We start from the raw sequence: 22,667 nt of genomic DNA, 5'->3' as shown, positions 1-22,667 counted from the left end.
GTTTGATTATTTTTGTGTGTGTGAAATGTGAAAACCCATTTTTATTTTTTATGATCCTAAAAGTTTCCTGCAGTTTCTTGTGAACTCGCGATTTCGGCATTTTCTAGGCTAAGACTCCTACATTTATTTATAATTTTCTGACAAAATATAAAAGTGACCGTGATGTAACTCACTGATGAAGATTACTTCAGCCCTCAACTATTATTGTTCATCCAATGAAAGGCCTTGCGACAATAACTCATCGTGACGGCAGTTTGTCACGCAGTGACTGTCGGATGCTGCTGTTGGCTGCAGGATCCTCACGTTCAAGATGGTAACAGTGAAGATGAATTTCGATGCCAAGAGAAAATATTTGTAAATTATTGTGCTGATTATGTGGAGGAACTTTTTCGCTTTTAATCGGGCAGCTGTTTAGTTTCAGTGTTTGTAACTACCCCACCCCCCCATTCCCCCATCCACCCCACTCTCTCTCTCTCTCTCTCTGTCTCTCTCTCTCTCTCTCTCTCTGTCTCCTCATTACGATTCGTCCCTTTCTCTCTTTTATTTTCGTGGGACTCCCCCCCTCCTCCTCCTCTCTTCTGCGCCTCAAAAGTGCCGCTCACGGTACGAAGTCTGCTTTTCTCCGTTTTCCTTTCAAGATGGCATTCTTAAAATTTCTTTACTCTGTTAAGAACGAGCTGATCCTCTTCTCCACTCCTTTACTTTTTCTTCCACTGCCTTTAGTGATCGGGACACAGGTATGTAACAGCTTCAAACTTGCCATACAGATAAGATGATAGGATTAAGAACAAAGTCATTTTAATTAGGGAAATATTGCTGAATTAAAAGGGAAAAAACTTGAATCAACTAAGCTCAGTGCAAATTCAGCTGATTAGACACTCATGGGTATTACTTAAAATGCCTTTAATTGCACTCGGTCTCTTGCACCTGTTGATGCGCATAGCGAGAGTGAGAAGTGTTCAGTGTTGGCTGCGGCTGGTGCGCTCTCCAGTCCTGTTATTTTAACTCCTTTTTTTGTCAGCATGAGGGGTTACGACCAGCGTGGGACCACATAGTAAAAAGGGCTCTTTCCACGTTGTTTGCTTTGCGTGGGAAAGAGAGACATGCACGCACAGGCTGCAAGTATGTTACCATAGGCATAGGTTTAAATGCAAAACAGCTGTGGAAAAAAAACGCAGAGTGGAGACGCATCTAATACAAACAGACGTATTAATTTTCAAGCAAGAAGGCAACTGATAATTAACTGAATTTTTTTTCTAAATTAATGTGGCATAGTTAATAATTCAAGTGTTGTCTAGATCTCACTGGTTCAATCCAGATAAATGTAGAAGCAGTTGATCAGAAACTAGATCAATTTATCTTCACCCTTTAAACCCCCATAGCATCCCTTTAAAACTGCATAATAGTTACTGATCTTCACTGTTTCTAGACATTTTCTTGACACAGACCTAAAGTAAGGCCTTTGTTATGTGTTTATCAATTTTTTGTATGTTATACTTTTTTGTCTTAATGCAGGAGGCGGGATGTGCCTATGTGATAATCCTAATGGCAGTGTACTGGTGCACAGAGGTCCTACCTCTGGCTGTAACCTCATTGCTTCCAGCTGTCCTTTTCCCCTTGTTTGGCATCATGGAGTCCAAAGATGTAAGTTAAAAAAAAAAAAAAAAAAAAAAAAAAAAAAAAAAATATATATATATATATATATATATATATATATATATATATATGCCACAGTGTATAATTCATGTGTACATACATCTTGTGACCCTGCTGCCTCAGGTGTGCATGCAGTACCTAAAGGACACAAACATGTTGTTTGTGGGAGGGCTTATGGTTGCTGTAGCCGTGGAGCACTGGAATCTGCACAAGCGCATAGCCTTGAGAGTGCTGCTCGTCGTTGGTGTGCGTCCAGCACTGTGAGTAGTGATTCACCTTTGAGACCTACATTATATCTAATCAGTTATGTTATCAAAAGCACAGTTACAATGCCAATTAGGAAAATAATGTTTTCGCCACCATCACAAAAGTCTGAAAGTCTAACTCGCTGCTCCATCTTCCAACCCAAGGGCACTAACTTTGTTTTCTTTATTTTCTTGACAGACTGATGATGGGCTTCATGGGTGTAACAGCGTTCTTATCCATGTGGATCAGTAACACTGCTACCACAGCTATGATGGTGCCAATTGTCCAAGCAGTGCTGGAACAGCTAAACACAAGTGAGGCAGAAATGCCTCCAATCTTCAGCTCAGATGAGCAGGTCCAGACATCAGAGACTGACAATAAAGCTGATTCACAGACAGAGAAACAGAGTGAGGGACAAGGTGAGTCCTTTGTAACTTTGTAACTACAATGATCTATCTGCCTGACCAGGGGGGAAAAAAAAAAAAACTTTCAATAAAAATGAAAAGAGTAAAAGCCTTTTTCTTTGTAGAATATTATGTTGCTAGTAGCCCTTTTTTATTTCATGCTCTTTGTTTAAAGGCCCAGTAGTAGTAACTTTCTTAGATGCAACGGTGGAGGCTGTCAGGCAGAAGGAGGCAGCAGAAAGGCGGCAAATGTGTAAAGGCATGACCCTGTGTATTTGTTACGCTGCCAGCATTGGAGGAACAGCCACACTGACGGGAACTGGTCCCAATCTGGTGCTCATGGGCCAGATGAATCAGTGAGTGTTCACTTATCAGTTTTGTATTCCACCAGTATTTCAAAACATATTCATAAATATGTTGCTCTCTATTGTTTTCTTTGTTTTTTCATTAGATTGTTTCCTGAAAATGGGGACATTATTAACTTTGCTTCCTGGTTCGGCTTTGCCTTTCCAAACATGATCCTCATGCTCACAGTGGCATGGCTTTGGCTGCAGTTTGTCTTCATGGGATTCAAGTGAGTTTGGTAATGCTTAAAGTCTAATTATAGTGACAGAGACTTGAATCAACATCAAGAAGCTTTTTACCGCACCAACAGTGTGAGTGAGTGTAGAGGTGACACTAAGATTTTTCTTCTCCTCTGATCCCCCCCAGCTTTAAGAAGACTTGGGGCTGTGGGGCTGTGAAGACAGAAAAGGAAATCGCTGCATATAATGTGATCCGTGAGCAGCATCGTCTGCTGGGGCCGATGTCCTTTGGAGAGATAAGTGTCCTGTGTCTCTTCATTTTGCTGGTGTTGCTGTGGTTCACAAGGGATCCAGGCTTTATCACTGGCTGGGCAACAGATATCTTCAACTCCCAAGCAGAGTTTGCATACACATTTTTTTTTTTAAATTTGTAATTCTACACCAAATTATCATTTATCCGTATATTCAGATGTTTGTTGTCTCTCCATCTTTCAGGTATGTTTCAGATGCCACGGTGGCAGTCTTTATTGCAGTCCTTCTCTTTGTTCTGCCCTCCAAACCTCCGCGCTTCTGCTCATGCAGGACTCACAGTTTTGACACAGGTTAGCCATCATTTCTGAAGAATATATTATGCGTCCTACTGTTCTAAGTTTGAGAAGAGTAGGCTATGCAGTAATGAAACTTTGACGATTAATTTATTCGATCTGTAGTACCTCGTCAAACTGCTGGCCCAACACCTCGTCTTCTCACCTGGAAAGCTGTCCAAAAGAAATTACCTTGGGGCATTGTGCTTCTTCTTGGAGGAGGGTTTGCTCTGGCTAAGGGCAGTGAAGTAAGTAACAAAGACCATTGTTGAATGCAATGATTATGGTGACAATAAAAATGTTTTAAGAAATGTAGACGCTCACAACAACCATTCAGTGACTTTACATCCTGGCAGCTCTCAGTCATCTTTTTTTATGTTTGCTTGTTTATTTTAGTGGCATGGTGATTCATAGAGATATGTTTATCTAATTCAGCAGCTGTTTAGTCTGAGTGTTCTCAGTGGTATCAGAATCATTTTTTTTTCTTTGCTCTCCTGCTATAATAACGCTTTAGTTTATGCAAACCAAATGATTCATAAGACAGTGGATTCGGATGTTATTGGTATTCTGCAAATACAGTTACATTTTAGCTAATGCAAGCCTGGCTTACAGTTGCCTTAAAGAAAATGTGCACTTTGTCTTGTTGTGTCTTTAGGTGTCAGGACTATCAAAGTGGATTGGAGATCAGATGACTCCCCTGCAAAGCATCCCTCCCTGGGCAATTGCCATTGTCTTATGCTTGCTCATTGCCACGTTTACAGAATGCACCAGTAACGTAGCCACTGCAACACTCTTCCTACCTGTCTTAGCCTCAATGGTAAGAGCTCATAAAGAGAAAGTGAAATATGTTTTTTTTTTTGGGGGGGGGGGGGGCAGACAAGACAGACAGTTCTGTTTGGATGCCAGGGCTCATTTATGTCAAGTGTGTCATTGTGTAAAACTTTTTCCCCAACTGGAGTTCAACATTGAAACCAGCAAGAGCTGGCCTATTTTCCCACGTTTGGTTTACCCATCTTGATGGTCATTCAGGCTGAATATGTTTGGCCCCCTTCTGTGGGCCCCTCCTCCCATTAATAACCTGCCAAACACCAATTCAGCCCAGTGCCTCCCCACTGCTGCTGCTGCTGAAGAATAGCGTTACTGTGCCCACTAGCTGAGCGCTGGACAGAATGCCAAAGATGGGTTGTGAAGCGCAAGTAGTGATTTTCAGATTTATTGATATGTTGAAGGAAAAGCCAAGTAGATGCACAGGGATGACCAGCCTTTGTATGCAAACAGAAAGACTCAAAAGGGAAAATAGGTGATTTGATCAGATTCACACACACAGCTAAAAGCATGGAGAGAACACTTTGTGGCAATTGTGGCTTGTGGCATGTCACTTTGTGTGTCATCCTGTCAAGAGAATCTTTAGCATTTAATTTAGACAGAAACCCTCTGACAAGACAAAACACTGTCATCGTGGTGACCTGATATACAGCTGCAGTTTGAAGAAAACTAACTATAAACTTAAGTTCTTTAACTCTTTGTTTATTTTGAGAACCAGAAATTACTGTGCGCTTGTAAGCTAGCGCGCTGCAGGATATGCAATTCAGAAACAAATTCCACTGAGTAATGTCTCCTGTGACTTAAAAGTCAGCCATTATCACCACATATGTAGGTCTTTTCTATTTTAGATATCATGACTCAGCACCAAGCCAAGCAGGACTTACATCTTAATTACACACACCTAATGAGAGTTTTCACTTCACACAGAATTGCATACATTTCATTCTGAGTTATGGGTTGGTGATTAAGGTGGCAGAAAAATAGCCAGATTGAGGAGTGGAGGATTTTGTGATCAAGGCTATGTTCATCTCTGAGTCAGACTGCTGAGACCTTCTGTGTGATTATTGCAGTCTCAGTCCATTGGAATCAACCCACTCTACGTCATGGTTCCTTGTACTCTAAGTGCCTCGTTTGCCTTCATGCTGCCTGTCGCAACTCCTCCCAATGCCATAGTCTTCTCTTATGGATACCTTAAGGTTGCTGACATGGTAAGTATGGCGTTGGTTTTGGTATGTTTATTGTGTAAATTACATGTCGCAGTGCTGTGACTCTAGGGCCAGTGTTAAACTGCTTGGACTACAGAATTTCCATTCATTAAAACTTGTGGTTGAATCTCTTAAATGGCAGTCACATTTTGATGATAGTTAGAGTCAGTGGCATTCTTTAGTTGTGTTCAGACTTAAAGTGAAGTGAAATGCTTTACAATGTTTTAGAATTGTAAATTTTACCACTGGAGAGATGTAACCCATGGTGAGTCACTCCAAGCAGGCAGAGTACCAACTACTGAAGGCAGCGGCAATCTATCTAAAATCTCTGTCTTATCTTTGGATGTTCATAAAGCACTTTAATAAGAATCAGATTAAGCACATTTTCTGTTCAAGCTGATATGATTTCAACTCAGGTCATTTATATAAGCTTACTATGACTTTGGGACTCATGACTCATAACACCTTCTGACTAAATTATAGCTGTGGATTTGCTAGTCAAATATAAAAATGGTATAATACAAAAAGAGCGTGAGCTTGAACATCCCAAACACTTCCATGTGCTCAAAAATAATCTTAAGAATATCTGACATTTAACAGAAGATTTATTCACTGTCCTGATAGCCCCCCAATAAATTTAAAGAAATATTTTTGGTCTACTACATCTTCCTCAGGTACTCATCATGATTTTAGGGATAGTGATCTTCTCATATAACTTTGAGCAACATATTCAAATGTTAACATTTACCAACATCTTTAAATCTGCATTCGTTTCTTTTCCACCAGGCCAGGACAGGAATAGTCATGAACATCATCGGCATCCTTTGCATTACACTGGCCATTAACAGCTGGGGTAAAGCAATGTTTCACTTAGACTCTGTCCCTGCCTGGGCCAATGCCACCGGGGTGTGAGACTGGTTCAGCAGTAAGACAGGATCCGTGCACAGGCCTATCCACAGGTGCCAGACAAAGACCTATGGTCAGAGCGACAGTACTGGACCACACTGTGAGCTGCACATGTCCGATTGCCATTAGGACACAAGTCTCACAAAGCCTGTTTTCAATGACACTTGAGTCTTCCTCCTAGAAGAAAGTGGTGATCTACATAATTAGGAAGAAAAATGGTTGAATTGCATGAAAATAGTCTTAAAAATGGTATCATAATTAAGTTAAACTTCAAAGAAGTTTAGACCTCTTATGCATGCATATACATATATTTATTTGAAACAATGAAATTATAGAAACCATATACATATACAGACAGTATGGTGTCTGTATTTACGTTCTTTACTTCCTTAAATACACCAAAAGACACCCATTTAATTCAATTCAATTTTATTTATATAGAGCAAAATCACAACAGTCACCTCAAGGTGCTTTATAGTGTAAGGTAAAGACCCTACAATAATTACAGAGAAAACCCAACAGTCAAAATGACCCCCTATGAGCAAGCACTTGGCAACAGTGGGAAGGAAAAACTCCCTTTTAACAGGAAGAAACCTCCGGCAGACCCAATCAGAGTCACAAACAACCAGTTTGAAAAGCACAATTTTTTCTTTTTATCAAAAACAAAATGGCAGAAAGTGCTGTTCATATAGTCAAAGTTATTTTACATGTAGCAATATTTTTATAGCAATAAGCCATACTGTAATAACTTGGTGATGTAACTTGAAAAAAATTGAGATACTTTTTCTTTACTTAATTTTCATCTATGCTACTTCTGCTTTACTTGACAATACTTCCAAGTAACATATTGTCATTTTTATAATCATTTGTCTCACAGCTGTAGCTCCTGATTAACTTTCTCAGTGATTTTACACCATGCTTTTGTAAAATATCACAAACCAATGTAACTTTTCTCAGAATTAACACAGCTTTGAACTGATACGATAAAATTCTATTTGTTAATAAAGTAGCAGTGATTATCATTCCATATAATATAACAATGACAAGAGCAATTCAGCTGGCTGATAATTACTTTTACTACTGATACATTTTTTTTTGGGGTCAAAATCTGTATTTTCACAGTTGTGAAATACTAAATATTAAATGCACACATTGTAGTTTTGGCAGTTCTTTAAAAAATATATTTTAAGTCACTTGTGAAGTACTGAAGGCTTTGAAAGTGAACATTTCTTAACAGATTTAAGGTAACAAATGCAAATGGTTAGGTTGCTCACTTTGGTATTGATCAATTCAGGGCTAATGTGCAGAATCACAATGTTAAACATTTTTGTCCTTTTTGCATCCAAACCAACTCCTTTAGAGACATATATTTTCTTTGGATTTTAAAATTTCCACCTCGATGAAGCAATAAAATCTGTATGTAATCTGCACAAACAGGCTGTCTTATTGTCCTGTAAACACATTTGAAATGTTTGAGTCAATACAGTTTGTCCTGACACTGTAAAACATCGTATAGGAATATTAGTTATGTATGAATTGCAATAAAGTGGTTTTTAGTAATTACTGTATATAGTTAAATATTTTCTTCAGTTTTGAGACTTTTGCACATGTAAAATTATATTTAAAAAAAAACAATAAAAAAAATAGAAATATGTGTTTTGATGTTTTCTTTCTTTCTGTTCAAATGCCTTCACATACAGAGGCTCAATAACAATGAAAAAAACAGTTCTTTTCCATACACAATGTTATTTAATGAACAAGGCATGATCTTTGTTCAAGTCATATTTTGACTAGTAGCACCTGTAACTTCTCGTATGATTTTAAATAGCGAGGATGATTTATTGAAGCACGTATAACAAATGATTAGTCTTAGCTGTGACAACACCATTGTCATCTGTCACCAAAACAAAATTATCTGACTTTCATCACCACTCAACTCTTTCTCAGCTGCATATGACTATCATTCCTGTTTTAAAGTACACATATGTTTCTCTGCCTCTTGCTTATTGACCTCTTGTCTTATGCATAAAGCTGACATAATCCTATAAACACAGCGTGGAAAGCCACAATAAGCCTGGACTCAAAGGCCACACCTAATGGCAAGAGCTCTATGACATCGTAATCTTGTGAGACTAGGTTCAAGGCAGGGATATTGTTCTGCATTGTCGTGTATCATAAGCATTATGAGCTTAAAGAAGCCATTTCACGTCTCCATTTAAAGACCTGCCAGAGCACTTTAATACAACCCTGTAAGTATCAAGATGAGTATCATCATGTTGGGTATCTGTTTTAAAGACATGACAATAGCCAATCATAAGACTCTGCATAAAGGGCAGTAAACATCAACAAGGCATGTTGGTGGTATGGTGTGACTGTAGAAAACATGGCCAAAAGGTAGCAGGGAGAGAAAAAAAAAAAATCAAAGCATCACATCAAAGTTCTGACCCCATTCTTTTGGGACAATTAAAATGTTAGATGGTTTTTGGTTAACAAGCGGTTGGGTGCATAGAGCAGTTTAGATCACTATGATCTCGTGTCCCAATGGGAAGGAAAACTTATGTAATTACAGTGTCTTTCTCTCCTTTTGCTGCCTCTGAGTCACCCACTCATTATCCAATTGCAACACATCGTTTTGTGTCATGGCCTACAGTATTGGCTATATATACATGTAAGGCCTTGGCAGGAAATTCAACCTACTAACTGTTCACTTTGCTAAGATTTTATGCAGCTGACTGCACACAAGACCTCTGGTGAACCTAAACACACTTTTCTATGAACCCATTATAAACAAGGCTTTCTAGTTGCTGACCAAGCAAGAAGTAAGTTTAATGAATGACTTGCACAAAATATAAAGTAATTAGGGAGTTAAGAGTATCTTCAAGGCACAGAAGAGGTCAAAAAGCACATTTTGTATTTCATCCACCTGTTGCATTTGGGAGTATTTTGTTGATGGGAAGGCTTTTTAAAACCACATAGCCCTTTCACCTCTTCTGGATCAGTTACATATGAGCACAATATGCTGCCTGTCTAATACAATCAATCCTCCATTGTGCATAAGGACTTGAGTGTAGAGATGGTTTCAGTTAGCAATTGGAGTATTCAATTAAGCTTCAGACACGAGTGAGGCCAAAAGCAAGAGGACAGAGGGTTTTTTCTTTGCTCACTTCAGGCCAAAGTACATTCATTGTTTGGTGGCAATGGGTGGGAGTCTGCATAAATCATTATACTTTTATTAACTGCAAATCAGCAACAGTCAGCAATGAAGAAAAATGTTTAAATTTTAAGGTACTAAGAGCAAAAACAATAAATGCAGGTGAAGATTAACGATGACCAAAGTACTATCAACTGTGGGAGATTAAAATCCGGAGCTGATTTACAACCCAAATTCCAAAAACCTTGGGATGCTGAGTAAAATGTAAATAAAAACAGAATGCAATGATTTGCAAATGTCATAAACCCACATTTTTTCCACAGTATAGAAAACATATAAAATGTTTAACCTGGGAAATGCATGTTTTTAAGTAAAACTTGGGTCACTTTTTTTTTAACTGTCTTGTCCGGCAGTTTAAGCAAGCAAAATTATTGTGTGCATGCTCTGTTGTGCCAAATACCATTGCTGTGCCAAGAGGAGCTGTATCACAGGCTCCTCTTGTTAGTTTCTTTCTTTTATTTTCTTTCTTGGTGGCAGCAACATGTTTGAGAAAAGGTGGGACACCGCCATGTTTACCACAGTGTAGCGTCTCCTCTTCTTCTGACAGCACTTCATAATTATTTGGGAACTGAGGAGACCAACTGTTGGAGAGGTATATTCTCATTGATTCTAACTGCTCAACAGTCCTGGGTCTTCTTTGTCTTCATTTCATGATGCACCAAATGTTTTCAACTCATAAAAGGTCTGGACTGGAGGCAAGCCAGTCAGTACCTGGACTCTTCTACTACAAAGCCATGCCGTTCTAATGGATGCAGTATGCAGTTGACCATTGTCTTGCTGAAATATGAAAGGCCTTCCCTGAAAAAGACGTCATCTGGATAGGAGCATATGCTGCTGTTCCTGAGCCCATGCAGTGATTTCCATGACAGAATCATGCCTGTTTCTGTGCAGTGCCACCTGAGGCCCTGAAGATCGGGGGCATCCCATGTTGATTTTCAGCCTTTTCCCTTATGCACAGAGATTTCTGTAATTCTCTGAATCTTTTAATGATATATACTGTAAACTAAAACTTTAAGCATTTGATATGGTTTCTAAGTATCATTGTATAAAATATGGCTTTATGAGATTTGCAAATTATTGTATTCTGTTTTTACCCCACCCCTGTAAGGGGGGAACGGGGTATTGCTTTTAGTACGTTTGTCTGTTTGTTTGTTTGTTAACAATTTTATAGCAAAACTGTGTGATTCATACCGAATTTGCACGAAAGATGGTCAGTGGCCCCTAGGTCACCTGATCATTTTTTTTTGTGCCATAATTGAGTTAAGGTAAAAAAAAATTGAAAAAAATTGGAAAAAATCCCTATGTTTGGCCCTCTGGAGTTGAAAGACGTGTCCAAAGGACTTCGTCAATTTAGGATGATGTAGCAGCAGGACGCAGCCATTTCAGTGTGTCAAAAGTGCAGACTTGAAACCAGTTTTAAATTGTGTTGATAGACCAAGTAAAAGAGTTATGATCAATAACTTATGGCATGCTTTTTCCTGTATGTAGTCCTATATAATATGAAATAAAATATCACGACACCCCCTTTCCTTTTTGTGGAAAAATACATAACATTAACCAATCAAAAAAATGATATGTCAACACGTGGCATTTGGTTGCAGAGGAACAGGTAAAGTTGTGAGAGGGATGATGAAAGAGAGTCGGCAACACTTATCGCAAGCTTTGAAATTTGAGAGATTTCATGTACTTACTTAGTGTGTGTGTGTAGTATATTTAGTGTACTGTGTAGTCATGAACAAGGCAGACGCTAGCCAAAAAGCCACCAAAGGCAGATTCAAATGTAAATGCTGTCTCCAGGTATACGACAGGAGGAGTGACACATGTGTGTTTGTAAATTACAACCTACATTTGTATTTTAAACTATGAAAAAAGTTCATTAAACATGTTCGCGGTTTTTACAGTAAAAAAGAGAAAAGAACACAAAACAGTTTTTTTTTCCAGTTCAGGTTTCATGTTTGTTTTAGGTCCAATGTGTTAATACAGTATACCAAAATGAAAGAAATAACTGTACAGTCACACATGTGAGGTGGTGCTAAAAACAATGATGCCAAACACAAGGTAAGGTAGACAGGTCTTTAAGGTCTGGGCTCACTCGGCTTAACAACCAGCAGGTGCGAGTAATGATGTGTGACACCAGGTGAGTGATTAGCAGGGTGGAAACCAGCCATATGTGTGATTTCAAATGGGCCAGTAAAAGCAGCTTCTTAGATTCAATATGTAGAGAATGATTTTTGATCAACAGCCAAATTTTCTGACCTGGGCCTTAGTCAGATGCTGGGGTCCAATGATGGTCAGCTACCCTCTTGTTCTGTGCTGTTATTTGGAGAAGGGCCACAGCCGGCAACACCGACGGAGGTTATTCTGGATGGACAGCTCACCCTCTCGAGCAGGGAACAGGGGTGGCTGGTACCCAACTGAGGCTTCAAAAGGGGATAGCCCGGTGGCTGAAGAGGTCATGGAGTTGTGGGCATAATTAGTCCAAGCCAGGTTAGAGCTCCATGAAGCCTGGTTGGACCATACAGTGCAGTGCGGCCTCCAGCTCCTGATTTCCCCTCTCCATTTAACCAGTCATCTGCGGGTGATACCCACAAAAAGACTGACCTTGTTTTGTCTCAAAGGGCAGTGGAGAACACCTTCCAGACCTGCAAGATGAGCTGGGGGCCCCGATCTGACACAATGTCCATCAGAATCCCATGAAGCTGGAAGATGTGGTTTGTGATGAGTTGGGCTATCTCCAGGGCTGAGGGGAGTTTGGGGAGAGCCACAAAATGCACCGCCTTGGAAAAACAGTCAGCTACTGTTAGAATGGTAGTATTACCTGATGAAGGAGGGAGGCTAGTGATGAAATCCATAGAGATGTGGGACCATGGCCATCTTTGAGGTAGTGGGGCAGGAGACCTACAGGTAGTGATGTGAAGGATTTATTTTGAGCACAGATCGAGCAGGTTGAAATGTATTCCCAAACTTCCAGGGGACAGGGACAGTCACCAAAAATGATCTACACAGGAAGGCGATAGTGTGGGTCTGACGTGGATGACAACTGAATTTAACTGTATGAGCCTAATGGATTACCTGTGTTCAAACAGAGGTGGGAACGTAGAGGTGATTGAGTGGCCGCCCCCGAATCTGTTTTGACCAGAGACTCAGTTTTCCAGGTGACAACTCCGTGGCACAGGTGGGTGGCAGGATTGGCTCAGGCCCTTCAGATATCTTGCAAAGAGACAACTGCTGACTGCTGATGACTTCTTGTGATAAGTGATGTGGAAATTGAAGCAAGTAAAGAAAAGGGCCTACCTGGCCTGTCTGATGTTTAGCTGCTCAGAGATAAGCCAGGTTCTTATGTCCCATCCACACCACGAATGGCTGTTCTGAGCCCTCAAGCGAGTGCCTCCACTCCTCTAGTGCCAGTTCAACTGCCAGGAGCTCCTCATCGCCCATGAGGAAAAAAAGGCACAGGCATGCATCTGATCATTACGTTGTTGTGACAATATAGCTCCTACCCCCACTGTCCAAAGTGTCGAACTCCAACAACTTCTTGACGAGAACAGGAGCTGAACAAGGAATGTGACCTTACATTTCAGGGTGCCAAAAGCATGTTGGGCCTCTGCGCTCCAGTTGAAGGGAACCTTGCAGCTTTTTTGGACCTGCTTTCTTATTGGGCACACCTGTCACCCCAGAGAGTAAACCGGAAACTTATAGTAATATTTACATCATGCAATGAGTGCCAGACTCTGGGAAACACTTTATGTGAGCCGTGACTTAGGTTAACAATAGACATTTGCTGTCCTCAGCTTTAAACAGCTGATAAACAAACCCAAAGTCCATCTCTGTCTGTGTGTCTGTGCTGAATTGGACTTTGCCCATCTCTCTTTGTTGTGTCTCGAAAGCACTATTTTTATGATTAGGTGAATCTGTTAGATGTAAATGTCAATATTTTTTATTCAGGTATCGGAAAAATGGTTCACAGCGGACACTTCAGGACCATTAAAATGAAGGTGGTGAGGAGATGTACTGGATTAATCCCTGTTGGAAGTAAATGGATGGATAGACTGCCTAAATTTTTTTTTTTTTTTACATTGTTTTAGAAACCTGAGGTAATAACTGTTGGTGTGTTCTTGGATTTTGTGGTATTAATATTTTGTGTAGCAATCTTTCTAATAGAATCCCCTTTATGAGCCATACTATGAGTCACAAAGGAGATGAATCCCTCTCAACATCTGGACTTGCTGACTGTTGTCCTTCTGCACCTGCACAGAAGAAATCAATTATCCAATGCTGTGTAATAAAATATATGTTCCTTTTTTAGGATAAACATAGTAACAGTATGTTTATCTTGTTTACTGTGATTTTCAATGCTTGATGTTGCTTCTGAGCAAAAAACAGAGCTTTAACCATTTTATAACTTTCATACTGTTTGCTTGGCACTTACAGGCTGCTAACGTTTGCATATTTGTGCTGTAGTTTTGTGATATATAGGTCTGAGAGTTGTATACACAGGATGAAAGACAGCAGCCAAGCAGTACCTGTCACTGTTGTCTGATGGGTCTGTAAATCTTTAATATTTACTTGCTGCCCATTTTAGAAGGAGTGTTCTTCTAAAAATGGAGAAAAAAGATGGAAGAATCTGAGCTGAAATTCCAGTCTCCTGCTAAAGATGTTGACTGTAATCTCCGAGGTCAGCTGGCCTGCAAAGCTAGAAGTGAATCAATGTAGAGAGCAGTCCACCTCCAGATTAAAGCAAATATCCAGGTAAAGTGATGTGGATCTGTGGATAACCAAGTCACGACTTTCAAATCAGATCCTATTAGAGAGACTGTCTGAGCTATTTTAGCCTTAAAATACTTTTAAATACAAGAACATTTTAAAGGACAAAAATTAAGATACAACTTTGACCATAATACAGACTAATCAGTGCATGTGTGTTTTCAAACTTTTGCTCAGATGGGCAGGATATCACCACCAGACTGTCCAAACCGGCAGCCAACTTCAACAAAAGACTGAAACAGGCAACAAAAGAGTACAGCAGTGGCCTCCACAGATGAGTGTATTTCCTGCAACAATCAGCATCTGATCTTTGTTAGTCTGTGTGCTTCTGCTTTAATGAGTATAGCTCTGATAAGTAAAGTTACCTAACTGTACAGTAACTGTACAACAGTCACTCCAAACACAAGCTTCCACTTTCTAACTACCTGGCTACCTCCTGCCAGCCATTTTAGAAACCACGTGGTAACAGGACTTAACTGGACTGCGTTTCCTCTTGTTCCCCCAATGTTAAAGAAGATGAAGTTTCAAGGAGTCTGAAAGTGAGGGGATTGATGCTTTACACACCAAGACTCGAGCAGCTGAAAGAAGCAGATACTGTAGCAGGAAATAAAAACTGTAGCCGATCACCTCCATCAGCAGCAGCCATCAGTGACGCAGAGCAGCCTTGTGTAAAAGCTGCTCTCATCCAGCTGGAAAAAAACTACAGCAGCGTACTGTGATGTTTCAACAACATGTGTTGACTCAGTCACATTACAAAAACTTTAAGTAGTCCAGGTGTAGACAACTGAATATTAACACTTGCCATATTGTCCCTGTACAGCATGTTTTTGTATGAGACAGATTTGTAAAAGAGGCCTCGCTTTTACATTTTCGAAATGTAAAAGTCGAAAAGTGCTGCTAAAGTAGATTCAATTCTAGTTCGCAAAATTGAAGATACTTGATTTTTTTTTTATGTTGAGGTTGAAATCATTTCCAGATTTATTTTGCAATCTTTGCTCTTTTGTATTCACTCAGTTTACTTTGTAATTGATTGTAATTCAGCGTGTATACTCACCTGCTTCCCTTTGTTCCTCCTGGCTTTAGGTTTTACAGTGTGCAGTTATTTTTTTACTACTGTTTCATTTTGACCCATATGTATGACCCTTGTAGACTGTTTTATGGTTTGTCTTGCTGTTTGTAACCACTGAATGTTTTTGACTCAAGATTTTGATTGTTGAATTTTACCCAGTCTCTACATTTGGGTCCTCTTCCTCTGTGTGTTGCAGATACAGTTGTGGTAATTCAATAAAACCGTTTTCCCACGGTGGTCATGTTTTGAGCTGTTGTAAGCAGCAGTAACTCACAGCACATTTGAGAAAGGAAATTCAGTTTTATGCGGTGATTTTATAGTCCTAATTTTAGTAAATGGACTGGCTCTGTTTCTACTCAAAGCCCTTTATGCAACATGCCTCGTTCATCCAGTCATACAAATACATTTTTCTATGTCTAAGTGCTTTCTATTCACTCTCCAATGAACACATCGGAGAGCAACTTGGGGCCCAAGGATATTTTGGCATGCATACTGAGGATCGAAACACCAACCTTCCGATTAGTAGGTGACCTGCTCAAGGAGAAAAAAAAAAGAATATCTGAAATGAAACCAGTCAGGTCAAAAAAATTTGATCTATACATTAATTCAACGCAATGTCTTTAGTAACTGATATCAGTTCACTACAAGTAACACTCAGTGTCAGGGAAGTCCTGTCTGGGAATCAGTGTTTTTTTGTCTGTAGCCATTTAACCTCCATTCATCAATTTAACTTAGAGAGGAGAAATGTCAGGTTGGTGTAGGGTGGTTAGGAAGGAGGTACATTTGGTTCTTTGTTGTCTTTTGCTGAATTATTTGATTCACTTAGTGACTGGGCTGCATCTGGGGTTATGTCGTACCTATCCCCTGTCAGGTTTAGGGAGTTTCTTTAGGGATCTTATGGTGTTTGTTGTTTAGGTGGCATGAACATGGGTAGAACTTCTAGATCAGAAGCATATGTTTTTTCGTTGCTCTTTTTAGTAGGAATAAATCATTTTGAAGAGATACCTTGATCTACAGTCAGCACAATGACTACGTTAGCGGCTATTTCAGTTTTCTTCCATCTGCTGTGAACCTGAAGCACAGAAAACACAACACATCTCTTGCAAATTTGGGATTTTAATTAAAAAGGGAGCTCAGCATGAAAGCTAAGCTGTCGATTTACCAGTCAATCTATGCCCGTACCCTCACCTATGGTCACGAGTGCAGTCATTTGGGAGGGGTTCAGAGTAGAGACACTGCTCCTCCAGACTGAAAGGCACTAGTTGAGGTGGGTCGGGCATCTGAATATAATGTCTCCTCATCACCTCTTGGGTGAGGTGTTCTGGACATGACCAACCACGAGGAGACCTCAGGGCAGACCTAGGGCATGCTGGAGAGATTATTTCTCTCGGCTGTCTTTGGAACGCCTCATTATCCACCCGGATGAGCTAGAGGAGGTGGCTGGGGAGATGGAGGTCTGGGCTTGTCTGCTTAGGGTGCTGCACCCATGATTTAGCCCTGGATAAGCAGAAGAAAATGGATGGATGGATGGATATAAAGACATACATACGTTAGTGGTTAATGGCTAATCACTACATAGAAACCTTTGAAACTAAATGCGACCACCTTACCTATAGTGTGATGATCAGAATATCAAACTTGTAAAAGCTGTTTAAAATCACATTTTTAAAATTTGTAATTGTAAATAAATTCAATAACTCTTCTCTTTGTGTCAAATATCAACAGCAGACTTCTTAGCATTAGTAAGCTTCACTTAAGCACGACCAAAAACTGAACTGCAGCAACTGTCACCTCAAATGTCTCACAATAACAAGAAACAAAATACCATTTCAGTACACGGCCTCAGATATTTCTTCCTTGACATCTTCTGAATGTCATCTGTTGTGTCTGCTGGTTTGAAGACAAGAAACTACAACAAAAGAGGATAACCCTTGGACAATATGATAAAGGAAGCGCAGGAACTAGCAGATGCTGAATATAGATGCATTGAAGCTAATGGGGATATTTATTGGGAATCTGTGGCTGCCATTAATCATATTACTTAAGTAGTAACTTAATAATCCCTGACAGAAGTTAATATTCTTAACGTTACTTCATAATGTTGCTTAAATAGTAACTGGTTTACTGCAAAATTTGCTAACCTTTGCACAGCAACTTTAAGCTTGTGCCACAAAGACGGCAAAACACAGAATATCTACAAATGCATCTCTGTAATGTCAATACTTGTGTTACACACCACATTTTTGAGTGGTTATTGACCACTTGTTACGAGCAGACAGACTTTAAACGTAGCGGTGAACATTTTAAATGCATTTAAAATACTGTTTATTAACTGATTAAGTTTTGTTTTAGACTGCTTATTGTCAGCGGATCTATTCTGACCCAAAGTAAAGCTGTGACTGGTTCTGAATGATGGCTTTATGGCAGACAGCCGTACCTCTTCCAGGAACTGCGTACCAGCGCAGAATCTTTTAGTGGTACACAGTACCGGACCGTACCAACTTACTTTCACCCCCGGCAATAAGGTTAGGAGTGATTTTATTAAAAAGTCTCTCTCAGTCTTTATAATCAGTCTGTGAGCACTCTGCTGAAATGCCTCTCACCTCTTTCCTCAAACTCTCTCCAGCTTTTCAAGGCACTGGAATGAACTGGCTTCAGTTTGGAGATGCGCAACACATCATGGATCCGCAGGTTCCTTGGCAACAGAGACAGGGTTAAGCAGGGAATTGCTTACGAATGGACCGATGAAGTTGGGTCGCAATTTCCATGATTCGGTGCGTAAAGAGATGTTTTTAAAAGAGAGCCAAACCTTATGACCTAGGATGTAAGTTCTGTACTCTGGTTGTCCTGGACCACACAGCTCAGGGCAGCCTCCAACTTCTGGTTAGTCTTTTTTGTCTCCCCATTAGTTTGTGGGTGGAAGCCAGAAGAGTGGCTGACCTTCGCTTTGAGGATGGTGCAGAACTCCTTCTAGACTCTGGAGGTGAACAACGTGGGACTGTGATCTGATACAATGTCCGCCGGAATGCCATGCAACTTGAAAACATGGTTCATGAAGAGCTTGGCCATTTCCAGGGTGGAAGGAAGCTTTGGGAGGGCCACGAAGTGTGCCGCATTGGAAATACGATCAGTGATAGTTAGGATAGCCATGTTACCTTCCAACGGGGGCAAACTAGTAGTCCAGAGCGATGTGGGACCGTGGCTGCCCAGGCACAGGCAAAGGGCAGGAGTGGACGAGTGGTTGAGGCCTTGTTCTGGGCATATACCGGACATGCAACAATGTTCTCCCACATGTCTTTGGCTAGGGATGGCCACCAGAACATTCTTTGGAGGAAGGAGATGGTCTGGCTTTGACCTGGGTGACAGAGAAACTTGGCTGTGTGGGCCCAGTGAATTACCTGTGGTCGGCCAATGGTGAGAACATAAAGCTTGTTTGGATGTTCACCTCCAGAATCAGGCCTGCTGAGTGGTTGGAACCAGGGACTCAGTCTCCTAGGATACTGTGCCAGTGACGCAGGAGGGGGAAGGATGGACACTGGGTCCTCGGATGACTCAGAGAGAACTGACGGGAATGGGCATCTGGCTTGATGTTCTGGTACCCTAGGTGGTAGGTGATAGTGAAATTGAAATGAGAAAAGAAAAGGACCCATCTGGCTTGCTGTGAGTTTAGTCTTTTTGCCAATCACAGATAGGACTGATTTTTATGATTGGTCCAGACAATAAATGGCAATTCCACCTCCTTGAGCCAGTGACTCCATTCCTCCAGGGCCATCTTCACCATCAGGAGTTCTCGGTCACCAATATGGTAATTCCATTCTGCAGGGAACAGTAGCAAAAGAAGTTGTTGATTACATAAGAACATTTGTTGAGCCAGTGGTCTGGGGTCAACTGGATGGAAAGCCAGATTCTTATAGCAGAGCCCCTCATCAGGCCACAGGCAAATGGTTGGGTAATCAGAGATGCACATCAGGTGAGTAACCCGCGAGGCGGAGCTGCCGATGACATTATCTTGTTAAATGCTTTATTTTCTGACCAAGTAACTGTAAACTGTAAAAATCTGTCCTGTTTATCTTAACCTTACTTGTGCTTTTGAAAATGTTAACATCCTCACTAGGTAGCCAAACATGGTTAACATGGTAAATTAAGTTGTAACTACTAATAATTAGCATCATAAGCATGTGAATATTTACCTCCTAACACCACCACATGTGCAGCCTCACACAGATGCTCTGGCTCCTGTTTGATAATTATAAAAAATAACTATACTCCATTATACTGCTATATACACAAACTATGCTGATACTGGATCAGTCTGCCTTGGTGTCTTTTGAGAACCAGCACACATCTGGATTGATTTGAGAATCAAATGTAATGTAGCATCACACAGCATTATACAGCAAAAGTAGGAGAAAATTCCATGAGAAGAAAATCATGGTGGAGAAAATATGCTGCAAGCCATCTGCAAATTATGCCTCTTGCAGTAGCCCCTCCCATAGCCACTGACTTCAGCGGTTCCAACCAGAGGCCTAGCAATTTTGTGGTAATGCTACTGTTCTTTTTCTTGTTTAAGTGCGTGAAACTGGTTGAAGGTTAGGAGCCACATTCATGGAAAAGAAGTATAAGTGTTACGAGGAAGGGCTCACTGCAGTTAAATCTATAATTGGACAGTGGACAACTACTTTTTTTACAGGTGCAGAAAAATATCTGCCAAGAACCAAGAAACCTGTTTCACTAACACTAATGGGCCAAGAAAGCAGCAATAGTTTGCGGTTTCACTGAATATATATCTTGGGTATAAATTTGCCCCATCGGGGAATTCAAGCATACAAGTAAGTCGTTATACAGCTACTGCTAAATATCCACTTGCATAACTGGGATCCTGCTTTAGTGTCTAACTTTGAGGTCCTGTGCCAAAATTAAAAATAATCAGTATTTGTGTTTATAATGAGCTTAAATAGATTATTAACAAACATGGGGCCATAGCATAGAGAAAATATTGCTAAAATTATACAGAAAAGAGAAAGGAATTGGGCCACCTTCATCCCAATGCCCCTCAAGCATGTGAATCTAGGCTTGCATGTCAAATAATTTTGTGCCATGAGCTTGACAGTGACCAGTTGTGACCTTTGTAATTAGGTGCATCATCATTCACAAGGATTGTACTGTATTGAGACAGATGTTTACAAATATGTCTTTTTTAGAGTTGCTCTGGTGTTTTCTGGTGTCTTGCTGTCTACTCTATCTTCTGAGGGATGCGCTGGAGGTATCGCTTGTCAGAAAATAAACCATGTGCTCAAAACAGGGTGAAAGATGACTCACTGGCATATATGGCCACTGTTCACGTGTTCTTTGCACTGCTTCACTCACAAAAAGGGCATTTTTAGGTGTAATAAGAGGTTGTGGCACTGCAACCCTACTATTGTGTTTCTTTCTCTGAAGTTCTGTTTTGATGATACTGCAAGGCCAATTGAATCTAAGATTGACATTTACAGTAAGCCGGTTTAAAGTTGCCTGACTGTGTTTCCCTCGCATGTCAAAGCACATACATTTTGGTGACCAAAAAGCATTTACCTCCATCCCAGAGTTCCTCACACTGATGATATCTTTCCTTCAGACCCACACAACATCAATAATACTGCGGTAGTTGGATGTAACAAACATGTTGTTGGCAGTTTTAATCTTCAAAGCGATTGCGAAAGAGAACTTTGTGACTGTTTTTGTGTGTTTGCAGCCAGAATAATGCGAGTCTAGCCAGGAAATAGCCCTGCATTTGTCACAGGGATCAAACCTGTGTGAAATGCATTAGATCTCATTGTACTCAGTGTCCTCTTTTAGAATTTGAAAAACCACATAATTGCATTTAATACACCAACATTTTCCTCTTATCTTATCTTCCCCTGGATAATACTAATACTAATACCTGGATAATGCTAAATATGGTTATTGACTGGATTCTTCCCAAGATGTATCATCTTATAATTTTTGGTTACACTGTGATATAATTTCCATCAATCCATTTTCTTCTGCTTATCCTTCTTAGGGTTGCGTGGGTGCTGGAGCCTATCCCAGGTTAACATAGAGAGACAGAGAACCAAACACACTCACATTTACACCTATGGGCAATTTAGAGTCACCAATTAACTTAACCCCAATAACTGTATGTCTCTGGACTGTGGCAGGAAGCCAGAGTGCCCGGAGAAAGCCCACACAGACACAGGAAGAACATACAAACTTCACACAGAAAGGTCCCAGGAAAGACCCAGAACCTTCTCGCTGTGAGGCAGCAGTGCTGACCACCATGCCGCCATGCTGCCCAGTGATATAATTTAACACAAGAAAATAAGAACTTTGAATTTACAAAATCTTGATCGCAAAGATCATTACAATTATTACAAGTTATAGACCCTGGTACATTTAATAAATAATTGGTCTTGATTTGTTACAGCCTTTATTTTAAGAGACTCACAAAGCAGTTTATAGTGTATAAAGTATCTACATTGTAACATCCATCCATTCATCCACTCTCTTCCACTTCTCCTGTTCAGAGTTGCGCGGGGGGTGGGGGGCAAAGACGAGGCAAAAATAAAACTTTTGTTAAAAAATTTTTTACTTAGGCCATTATTCTAATGAGGTGGTGTTATTGATGCTATGTAAGTATGAAAACTTTGAAATGCATTGAACAGGACCAAAGTAAATGGCTCCCTCTGTTGGTCTATTTCAGAATCAAACAACAAGGAGAATTATTGTATAACTCCCATTTCCAGACAACAATGTAAAAAAAATCTATATAGACGAAAGAAAGAAAGAAAGAAAGAAAGAAAGAAAGAAAGAAAAAGAAAGAAAGAAAAGAAAGAAAAGAAAGAAGATCATGTGGTATTTTCTGGTTCTAAAGCCACTACTAAACATGGAAACAATGCTCCATCTGGCACCTCATTATCACAATTTTATTAATCTGACCATGACTGCTTTTGGCCTTTAACACTTGTCTCAACAATGATTGCTGTGGTTCCACTGTTAATATTTCAATTTCATTCTCTCTGCAAACGTTTTAACACAACCTTTCACAGACTGATAATCAAGCTTGTGAGAGGCCTAACACCTGGGCCAGACAGGTGATGGTCCTCCTCCACACTTATTTTATACACTTTCAATGTTACAACAAGTAATCAAACACAGTCAAATGATCCTAACGTAATGTAGTTTTACTGTAGCAGAGTACTATAGACTGAGCTGGTCCACAGTGCAGCTGAGACACTGACATACGCTATAAATC

The 22,667-nt window shown here is 40.2% G+C and overlaps 1 protein-coding gene across 1 annotated transcript; it reads left to right on the top strand.

The window, feature by feature from the left end:
- Positions 1 to 566: 566 nt before the first annotated feature.
- On the top strand, positions 567 to 7,950 carry slc13a5b (solute carrier family 13 member 5b). Its single transcript, XM_030745097.1, has 12 exons — positions 567 to 737; positions 1,516 to 1,644; positions 1,780 to 1,916; positions 2,101 to 2,321; positions 2,482 to 2,662; positions 2,758 to 2,880; positions 3,018 to 3,230; positions 3,326 to 3,432; positions 3,541 to 3,662; positions 4,070 to 4,231; positions 5,310 to 5,447; positions 6,231 to 7,950. Exons 1-12 carry the CDS (start codon positions 639 to 641, stop codon positions 6,354 to 6,356), a joined length of 1,758 nt encoding a protein of 585 aa, XP_030600957.1. The 5' UTR covers positions 567 to 638; the 3' UTR covers positions 6,357 to 7,950.
- The last annotated feature ends 14,717 nt before the right edge of the window (positions 7,951 to 22,667 follow it).

This window comes from Archocentrus centrarchus, chromosome 13 (genome assembly GCF_007364275.1).
Source record: "Archocentrus centrarchus isolate MPI-CPG fArcCen1 chromosome 13, fArcCen1, whole genome shotgun sequence".
NCBI lineage: Eukaryota > Metazoa > Chordata > Actinopteri > Cichliformes > Cichlidae > Archocentrus > Archocentrus centrarchus.
This window is presented reverse-complemented; position numbering and strand designations above follow the sequence as displayed.

Bases quoted from the DNA above. Each gene is read 5' to 3' on its own strand.
- slc13a5b (XM_030745097.1), top strand. From the start codon at position 639: ATGGCATTCTTAAAATTTCTTTACTCTGTTAAGAACGAGCTGATCCTC. The intron at 1,645-1,779 runs GTAAGTTAAAAA...CTGCTGCCTCAG, and splicing joins GCATCATGGAGTCCAAAGAT to GTGTGCATGCAGTACCTAAA. The intron at 4,232-5,309 runs GTAAGAGCTCAT...TGATTATTGCAG, and splicing joins TACCTGTCTTAGCCTCAATG to TCTCAGTCCATTGGAATCAA.